This window comes from Pristis pectinata, chromosome 11, assembly GCF_009764475.1.
Source record: "Pristis pectinata isolate sPriPec2 chromosome 11, sPriPec2.1.pri, whole genome shotgun sequence".
Classification (NCBI taxonomy): Eukaryota; Metazoa; Chordata; class Chondrichthyes; order Rhinopristiformes; family Pristidae; genus Pristis; species Pristis pectinata.
This window is the reverse complement of record NC_067415.1, coordinates 27,477,290-27,487,618: the sequence shown is the minus strand read 5'-3', so window position 1 is coordinate 27,487,618 and position 10,329 is coordinate 27,477,290. Positions and strand designations below refer to the sequence as shown.

Here is a 10,329-nt window from a genome sequence, read left to right as displayed (position 1 = left end):
AAGCAAACACCTTTTAAGCAGTCTGATTCAGCTTTCACTTTGTTTGAAGTTCTTCATTTCTTTTTCAGACAGGTGCCGCAGAACACACATAACAGCTTTCCCTTCTTTAATGATCTTTGGTCTGAACATGTAGGTAGCTTTGTCTGGCATGGACTGAACAATTTGATCCAGCAGTGATTCCTTTAGGAGATTAATGTATTAAGAGTTAGAAAAATTGTTCATAGTATAAATAGTTGTAGCACATGCTACAATTCAAATTAGATAAACTAATTCTGCAGTTTTTAAAGTTATAATTCAAAAAAACTTGGAAGGTCTTTTTGAAGAGAAATGAGGTTCTTAACTTCACACTGCAGTCAATTCCCCTTGGGTAGCTAATAGCTTATGCATTTACTGTAAATTGGAATTTTTTCAGAATTAGTACAGTGAATTTTCTCTGCCAGCAACTCTTTTAAAAACAAGACCCTTCTATTGTCTTTGGCTAAGCAGAACAGTTTTTGAAGAAATTACAATTGAACAAGTTACATTTCCATTGGAAGTGGTCTCATCCACAATTTTAAAATTGGAAATCCATGTTTTCTTGGATAAGCATCAAGGTCTAAATTCTATGCACAGTTTGTCATATTGCTGTGCTCATTATAGCCTTAAAGACCCTTACAATCCAATGCAGCATATTATATAGGATGCAAATTATTTTCATGACCTGAAATTCAGCAATGTTTAGATTGGTATAATATGTGCATTTGTAAACAAGAAAAAGTTGGTGGGTTTATTTTGGCACTTTATCATTTCTGAAAGCAAGCATATTCAAATAACAATCTTTCAAATTTGAAAGAAAATGGTCTTGAGACTAATGTTGATTGTGTACACCTGTATCTAGTAATGCCTATCTTTGCATTTGAATACATTTCAAACAAGTATGCATGCTCTATATCCATTGTTGATTGCATCACATTTGCTGTCTTAATTCTATGCAGCTATTACAATTACATTTAACACCTGTTCAATGTTGCAGATAATGGGTTGCAACTGATTCAATCTTTTACAAAATCTAATGAATCTTAGAAGTAATACAAAGGAGAGGAGTCAAAATACTTTGATCTCAGGCCATCTTTGATTTGGTAGCTGTGGTCAATGCTGGCATAATAGATTTAAGCAGAAGTTTTGTTATTCACATGCATAGTCTTACCATTTCATCGACTTTATCTATAGCAGCTCCTTTTCGAACAGTAATCCGAACATGATGGTGCTTCTCAACCCACTGCTGGATATGTTTAATTTTTGTTTGCAGGTCATGCTTTGCAATATCAGCTGAGAAAGTCTGTTCCTTGATTTGGCAAACTCCTACATTCAGAAAGAGAAGAAATGCAGTTAACTATTTCCTGTTTAAAATGTGTGCATTTTCCACCTGGACCACATGTTCAAAATCTCTAAATGCTTCCTACTTTTATTTTGAAGCAAATGAGGAAATGTCTTGAATGGTCAATGAGTGGGTAGGTGTCCATGACCTTTTCTCTTTTTACAAACCTGCATAACCTTATTTACCAGCTTTATATTTTTTTTAATTTCTGATTCTCAGCAGCTGCAGTATTTTGCCTTTTTAGATGTTTGTCTATTTTCATTGAAGTCAATGCCAACAGTCGGTTCATGTTTTTTTTCAATTACATTAAAGCCAGCAATTCGTGGAAATAATGGATTTTCCCAATAATGTGACACTTCCACATTCTGCCCACTGGATGGCAATGCAGAGACTCTGGGCACCAATTTATCAGTGAGCAAATTGCTTGGCATTTGTTTTGCTTTTAGAACCTGGCTACCTGACCTGAGCTGGCAGAAACAAACTTTATTGAAAGGGAACTCTCCACACACTTGAACAATGCCACTAAAATTTTTTAGTGATTCCAATGGACAACAAATCCAAGGCCTGAATCACAGAAAGAAGAGAATCAGATGGTCCTAGTTCTATATATGTAAAAGAGAATATTCTAAATATACTTTTAGTGAAATCTCATGAGAAACAGTATGACATCTACATACCAGTTTTGAGTTTAGCCTTTTGTTTTTCTCTGAGTTTCATTTGTTCCTCGTGGATCTGTTTTCCTGTCATTAGTTTGTATACTGGAGGATCTGCATTTTCGTTGAAAGGCACAATCTTAACGCCACGCTCATCCATCATACGAATAACATCAGCCCTGTGTAGATTTCCTAGATCTTCTCCATTTTCATCTATTACATGAATGATGCGGTGGCTAATTTTTCTACCAATGCTTCCTATTGTTGTTCTGGCTCTTAGATCCTTTTTCATCTTGTGTTGTACTGCCTGAGGCTCATCTTCACCAGCTGTTGTAAAAGTTTTTAGAGGTAGCATCCAGCAAGCTTGTTTCCAATTGGGTATGATGCAGCTGGACGGGGGAATCATTGTCACTGTTTGTATGGATAAATTATGAAAATACCTTGCACTTTCTTTGCAAATGTACCAACCAGTTTTATTTTGTAGGGTTTGGAAAGCAATTTTTCTTATGCAACTTGCAGCCATCCTGAAAGACAATATAGACAAACTGAATGAGTAGGTTTTACGCCACTATGGCTGTGTAGTGATTTTGAATATTGTTACTTTTATTTCCTAACTTGAAGTTGACGAGCTTGAAAGGAAACTGCATCTTGCTTTCTGGTTGAGACACTGCTGTTTCATGTCATGAATAAGGAACCTGAATACTAGCTTATGGAGTTGTATTACATGAAGTTATAGAAATGTATTTGGATCACAAGTAGTCTGTTTGGTCCTTAGCTCTTTGCTCTTGGATCTTTTTTGTGAAACTAATTCAGAACTAATACCTTTCTGAAAGTACGGTTTACATTGGGTTTAAGTTTTTTTTTCTCTTGTTCCTCGAAGACAACTGGCTCAATTCCTCAATTTTGTGCTCCATCAACACAATGCAAGAAGACAATTCTCCCCATGTCTAATTTCACTTTTAATTACAATATTAAATTGCTGTTTTCCCCAACAAGAATGAGTTTCTTTATAATTGACTGGCTTATCTAAACATTAAGGTATTTTGCATTATTTGCAAAATTAAAATGACAGAAGCTGGAGGTGCTTTCTTTAAAAACTTGAGCATCCAGACAAATGCTTGAGGCACAGAACTCAAACATTTTCTCTTTACTTGAGGGCCTCTTGCAGCTTATCTACTATAAGTAGTAGTGGTAGCCCAGAGAACTGTAGGTCATATGATACAAACAAAGGCAACAAGAGTTCATAACCAATTTCCATATTCTACTGTTTAGCTTTAAATACTTTATTCTAAAAAAAAGCAGAGTAACACTTAAACTTAAGCCAGTTTTCTCATCTTCTGTATCCTGCATATTATTGGAGTTTTGCTCAATTCAGGACTCTTCTAAATTGTCTTGATGGTTCTCACCAGCACAATTACAAGTTACTGCTTTAAACAGTTCAGAATTTTTAGTGATCTCTGGTTATTTTTTATCCTTTTAATAGTTGAAGTGTCTATATTGTGGCAAGATGTAGTATAATTCTGGCATTGTACTAGATCATACCCAAACTAAGCTTGGCTCATTTAACACTTGGGTTTCCTGGTTTTGATGATAGCCTCAATCTTCCTTCACTGGTTTTTGATCTACTCAGTCCCAAATGGATTACCATCTCTTAATAGAAGTCACATTTGCTTTAAGCTTGATTATAGTACTGATGCATTCTTCTGAGCACTGAGTATCTAGAGCTGCTCAGTGGCTGTTACAATTAGAAGATCCACCTAAGCACAGATAATAGATTCCCTTTAGCATTTCTAGAGTTACTCAATATTTTTGGTGTTGGTTTTACCCCATACTGTAGTTTGGTATTCAATCACAACCCCTTATAACTTGGTATTTCAAAGTTCAGCTTTTCCTTGTTGATATTAAGCTGGATCCATCTTTTAAAGAAAAACTTACGGCCCTGCTTCTCAAAAACTTTAAGAGGGGATTGCCTGTCATTTGCTTTTAATGTTCACTTTGCTGTAATGGACATTAATGTTCACATCGATGCTGGATCAATGAGGTTGATAGTAGTAGCCAAACTTACCTGCTTCTGCCTTAACTATCCAGTCAGTAAATGGCTGGGTACAGACCTGCATGTTATCATAGTCACAAACCAAGTCTGAATCGAGCACTCATCTATACTAATCCAGATTATTTTCCCCACAACTCCAGCTGAATTCTATCACTCACCTACGACTAGAGGGAACTTAGTGGCTGTGGGATGTAGAAGGAAACCCATATAGTCACGAGGAGTACATGTACATTCCACACAGCAGGAGCGGTCAGGATTGAAAATGGGTCACTGAAGTTGGGAGGCAGTAGCTCTACTAGCTGTGTACCATCAAATTGTACGGAGCACAACATGGCCTTTTCCAACTACACTAAAGCCTTCAGGTCAATCAGAAAGCTTCATGGTGGCACACAAGCAATGACCTAAACCACAACAGATCCAATCTCATTGCAGACAACTGCAGTATTGCAACTTACCACCAAGTTTCCCAATATCTACTGTTCAACTAAGGTCATCCCAATATCTACTGTTCAACTAAGGTCATCCCAATAACAGTGCAAGGAGGATATTTGTGTATTTATGGACCAAGCTCCAAATCAGGGTCAATTCCTTCACTGAAACATGAGCAAATGGGCCTTTCTTGTAATATCCTCAAAACAAGGTCTTCCTTTGTCTGTTGTATATCACTGCCTTCTGATTAAAATATCCATGATAATACTCTGCAAAAGGTGGAGTGCTTTTCCAAATCTCAGGAGTAACCTTAAATTCACTATTGCCCTTACAGCCCTATGATATCACAGGAAATGGGTCTTTGAAGATGAAGTCCTTAAATTCAGTACAGAACTCAGCAGCAGTGATCCCTACTCTGCTCTTCTCAGAACTGGACTGCTTACAGCAGGTACCTCAAAGCATTGGAGGGATACATGAAAAATCATCCAAATTCACTGGCAGGCCCAGTAAATCAATATCCTCTCCCAGGCCAACAAATCCCAGCATTAAGTTCTCAACTACATTCTGTCAGATCTGTTTGGCAAGCCACCTCATTTGCAAGCTAGACACCGGACTCCCAAAACACACACTTTACAGTAAAAGGAAATAGTGTGGACAGAAGATTCTCAAAACTTTACTAAAAAAGTTCAATCACCCCACAAATTAGTTGCAATCCGTGTCCCAGGACAACAAAGCGGAGAAAGAGCATTCCCTTGGAACCTTGAATCCACATGACAGAACCACTCAAACCCAGCATAAATGACAGAATGAGTGCACCAACTCCCAAACTGCCCACTCAACTGCACTGCAAGCAGCTTCTGTGTCACCTGTGGCAAAATCTATGGGTTCCAGTTTGGCCTTATCAATTACTTAAGAAAACGCAAAACTGGCGTCATTCTTGTTCACAAGGGACCACCTAAGAATGATCACATTGCACATCTGTGCAGCCGGATTGCTTCGTCCATCTTGGGGAGCACTATGATGTACATCACCCAATTACCATGCCACTTTCACCTCTACTTCATACTTCTCCAGTTTGCTTAACTCTTCTTCCTTCACTTTGAATGCAGAGGGTATTTAATGAGGTTTGCAACAAATTGATCGGGCAAAACACAAACTGCTGGAGGAAATCAGCGAGTCGAGCAGCATCTGTGGGGGCAAGGAATTGTTTGGTACCTGTTTTTATAGCAACTTGAACTTTACGCTCCTGAATGCTTATGAATCCTGAAACACGGTCTTCAGATTATTACAGAAGCCTGCTTCAACTTGCTTTTTTAAAAAAAATCCATCGCTAATGTCTTCAATCTCTTCCTGGGAAGGACAGTCTGTTGACATAATCGGCCGCGATAATCAGTAACTATTGTACACACATTCCTTTAAACAAATGCATAATTAACAATCGACAAAAATAACAAATTCTTGTCAATAAGCTCCAGGGGCCGCGTCAGGTAATGATTTAAAATGAGAAACATTTAAAAAGTGAGGAGAGGAGCCGTCTGCGTTCCAGAGCTTTAAAATGATGGACGATCCATCAGCGCCAGGACTGAAGTAGATTCGAGTCCGTCTGCTGATCGACCGCCACTCGTTCGCGGATTCGGCTCCACGTTGAGTGAGCACAGGCCGGTCTTCACTGTGGGCCCGAGGCTCGGGCCCAGGCACTAGGCCCGGCGTTCGGCCCCCGCGCATCACTCTCACCTCCTGGCGTCTCAGGCTGAGGTCTTCGCGGCTCCAGGCCAGAGGGACGGGAAATTTGCCAAGAAGCACCGAGCCGAATCACCCCGAGTCAGCGAGAAACGAAAAAAGGAACCACGCTGAGGAGGAGGTGCAGAGAAAAATAAAGACCGGCAACTACCCAATGACTGCGAAAGGCGGAAAGGAGAGCCCGGGGGTGACAGAGAACACCAATCATTGCTCAATGACTGTATAACTGAGCAAGAATCACCTCAAGCCTGAGTGTCACTGAGTGACCAAGGTGCATGGGAAAAGGCTGAGAATTATTCAGTGGTTGCCCCTGAGAAGATACGTCCTTGGACCAGGGCACTGCAACTGAAGGTATTCCAACTGCTACCCTTGAACAAGTGAACAGAAGGTCGAATGTTATGGGTGACTGCAGTGCAGATTGTGGACACTACCCACAGCACCAGTGCTGCGACGGTGGTGAAAGAAGTGTATTTTTGTGGTAGTAGATGGTGTAATAATTTGTAAGTAAAGTTAAATCCTGTAACCACAAAACCATTAAAAATATAATTAGTTCAGGGTAAACTTTTAATATGAGGTAAAATTATAACGTCTTGGTAGTTGAGAACTATACAACAATCTCGTACCTTCAAATGAGGACCAGCTCTTTTTGGTGCCCAAAAGAGATGAATCCCAGACATGGATTTTGTGACTGCAATCCTTGTGTGCCTGCTCTCTTGCCAGCATTGGAATAGGTAGTATGATCTAATATCTGTTTTAGTATTGATAACTATTGGTCTAATATTAGTGTATATTAACATGGACAAATAAAATTAACAGGTTTTTCACACAGAGGGTAGTGGCTATATAGAACCAGAGGAGGTGGTAGAGGCAGAAACAGTTATGTTTAAAAGGCATTTGGTTTAAAAGTATTTAATAGGAAAAGAGTAGAGGGATATGGGCCTAATGCAGGCAAATGGGATTAGCATGGATAAACATCATGGTTGGCATGGACAAATTGGGCTGAAGTACCATTTCTGTGCTGTACAGTTCTATGACACTAACTTCTCTTAATGGTATTGAATCATTGCCATTGGGATAATTTTTGATTCTCATGGGAGAGTAAATCTGACAATGTTGTCCAAACAAAATGCACTGTTTTGTCCTGGATGGTTTTGTTGGAACTGCATTCATCCAGACAAGTAGAAAGTATTCTATCACTCCTTTTGATTTGTGCATTGGAGATCTTGGATGAGCTTTGGATAGTCAGGAGGTGAATCACATTGCAGACTACCTAGCCCTAGTTAGATTTATGTGGCTGCTCCATTTAAATTTCTGGTCAGTGGTTACCAGCCCCCTGAGATCTTGATTAAAAAGTTTTGCTGATGGTAATGCCATTGAATTTTGAAGGGAGGTGATCAGACTTTAGAGATTGATAATCTTTAGAGATTATCATTGAGGGGTACCTGTGTGTCACAAATGTTAAGTGACTCTTAGCTCCCAGGTTTGACTTTTGTCCAGGTCTTATTGCAAGCAAATATAAACTGCTTCAATATCTGAACAGTCGCAAGTGGAATTGAGCTCTGTGTTGACATTAGTAGAACTCCACACTTCTAGCCTTGGGGTGGATACCATGATGCCTTCAACAGCCTGCAGCAGTCTGTTTGTATGTTGAAATAAAGGTATCAGCTGGGTGTCTGGAGACAAGGGATATTACTTTATTTGGTCATGGGATGTGAATATTGTTGACAATGATGGCATTCATTGTTCTCCCCTAATAGCCTTTGAACTGAGGAGAGTAAACAATACTGGTGGATCTGGAGTCACATATAGGTCAGACTGGATAAGGATGGCATACTTCCTTTCCTAAAGGACATTAGTGAACCAGTTGAGCTTTTATAAAAATCCAATATAGGATGTGCCGGTAACGAATAAGTTCTGTTTTTACAGATGTCCCTGTCAATTTTGTCCATAAGTCCAAAAATACACAAAAATCACGTGGTATGGTACCATATCTCTTCAGTATTGTAATGAATGGCATCAAAAGCAGACATGACTGATGGCAACAAAGGATTCCTGAAAATAGAGAGGGAGAGGAAACTAATTCTGCCATTTGTAGGAATGAACATATGTATGTGCGTGGGATTTTTGAATTTAATATTATGGGAGATCACTTGTGTGATCACTTATGGGTGTCCATAAGTCAGGTGTTTGTAACCTGGGGACAGCCTGTAATTTTGACATTTACTACTGAGGTGAGTTTTTTTAAAATTCCAGATTATTTATTTAATTACTAGAAGTTAAATTCTCCAGCTGCTATGATGAGATTCAAAGGGATGTCTCTGAATTAGCAGCCCATGACTCTGGCTGCTAGTCCTGTAACTTAACTATGTTATTGTATTTCATAAAACATTTTAAAACATGATTGATGACAGCTCTCAGAAACCTGCAGAATTGGACCCAAAAGTGATACCATAAATACCATGTCACCTTGTAATTTATTGGACATATCATTGGCATATTGAAGATTTCAGAATTGATTAGATCCGGAGGTATCTTTCAGTGCACACAAACCAAAGTCCCTGGGATGGCTGAGGTGTTCTTCCTCTGGACAACATTACAAAACAGCACAGGTGGATGTACAGGAGTAACATGCCTTTTGGGACTGCTCACAGGAGCAGAAGAAAGAGGAGGAGAGTGAAGGTTAGAAGGTTGAAATTTAGAAAGATTAAGGATGATCTGATTGTAAGTTTTCAGGATATTTTGTGGAATAGAGGGCAGATATAAAGAAACCCTCATACTGGTTTGGATTCTTGGATTAGGCCTTCTAGGAATAGTTAGGAAATGATTCTTCATGAAAACGACGACTTAAAAATTTAGAAATCCCCAAATCAAACAGCAGTTAATGCTGGGTCAATTGTTAATTTATAACTTGATGTTGATAGACTTTTGACAACCAAAGATATTAAGACTCCTGTAGAAAAGACAAGTGTGTGGAGTAGCCACGGTCAGTTGTATGCATGTTGTCACTGAAGTCATAATATAATTTCTAACATCTAATTAGAATTATTCTAATATGACTAAAGACAACAAAAAATACTTGGAGATTTTACTAAAGTTATAACTCAAATGGCTAATGGTCCATCTTGTCTGGCAGATTTATTTGTCACTCCCAAAGAGATTATCTGCTGCGTCTTTTCCTTTATATTTAAATACGATTATTACTTTCCTGAAGGACTTGACAGTCATGGTAACTTAAATATTACAACAAGCCAAAAAACATTTGTTTTCCTTTCTTAATAGTATATTAAAGGAGTGTTTGTAAATCCGTTTCCAATACTTCATTCAGTTTTCCGAGCACATTCTTCCAGAGAGTCATAAAGATTATAATATAATTTCCTGTTCCCTCATCATCGCCACCATAGATTCAAAAACTTCATACATTTTGACTAAAAAGACTTTGCACTATGGCAAACATTTTGTAATTAGTGTATTCTGGCTGTTGTTAGAAGCTACAGATAATATGACATATTGGCTTCAGCTCACAGGGAGAGACCATTTAGGTCATGTTTTCATGCTGATAGGGAATTATTATACAGATGCTGATGTCTCTGAAAAGTAATTTTCCTATTATCAGAATACGGCTATAGCCCTCCTGGCATAATGCCATGGTTGATTTTGATCGCTGCTACAATTCTGATATGTCTGGCCACCAGATTAGGTTGCAAATGCATCAATATTCATGCTGACCATAAACATCATTCTGTCTTGTATTCACAACAGTCATTTATAGGATGGCGTGAAATATTAGGAAAGTGTTAACAGGATACTTATTTTTCTTCCACAATTTGTGAAGATCCACTGAATAGTAAAGAGAAAAGTGTAGTGATCTGTTACTTGGCAATCTTGCTCTTTCTTTGGTAGTTGCAGTATTATCAATAGATTTGTCATAAAATGTCCCTTTACCCCTTGCACATGAACCAAAATATTTTTTAACGTCCTCGAACAAATTGAAACTTCAGTGTGAACAACCCATTTAAAGTCCTAAAATAATAAACAATGGCAAGAGGTATCCAATGAATGGAATACAACATTAGTGTAACAGTTCCTTGGATTATTAT

General features: G+C 38.4%; 1 protein-coding gene across 3 annotated transcripts; it reads right to left on the bottom strand.

The window, feature by feature from the left end:
- Positions 1–25: 25 nt before the first annotated feature.
- mtif3 (mitochondrial translational initiation factor 3) lies at positions 26–6,647 on the bottom strand. 3 transcript variants are annotated; one of them, XM_052025516.1, is made up of 5 exons: positions 6,227–6,647; positions 5,708–5,856; positions 2,035–2,534; positions 1,187–1,341; positions 26–180 (listed from the first exon to the last, which is right to left on the bottom strand). In XM_052025516.1, the coding sequence occupies exons 3-5, from the start codon at positions 2,531–2,533 to the stop codon at positions 28–30; spliced, it is 807 nt and encodes a 268-aa protein (XP_051881476.1). In that variant the 5' UTR covers position 2,534; positions 5,708–5,856; positions 6,227–6,647; the 3' UTR covers positions 26–27. The 3 variants fall into 3 exon arrangements, with proteins under 3 accessions (XP_051881476.1, XP_051881477.1, XP_051881478.1); XM_052025517.1 differs by having other exon boundaries at positions 6,474–6,647; XM_052025518.1 differs by lacking the exon at positions 5,708–5,856.
- Positions 6,648–10,329: the final 3,682 nt, after the last annotated feature.

Bases quoted from the DNA above. Each gene is read 5' to 3' on its own strand.
- mtif3 (XM_052025516.1), bottom strand. From the start codon at position 2,533: ATGGCTGCAAGTTGCATAAGAAAAATTGCTTTCCAAACCCTACAAAAT. The intron at 1,342-2,034 runs GTATGTAGATGT...TTCTGAATGTAG, and splicing joins AAAGGCTAAACTCAAAACTG to GAGTTTGCCAAATCAAGGAA. The intron at 181-1,186 runs GTAAGACTATGC...AATCTCCTAAAG, and splicing joins TAGATAAAGTCGATGAAATG to GAATCACTGCTGGATCAAAT.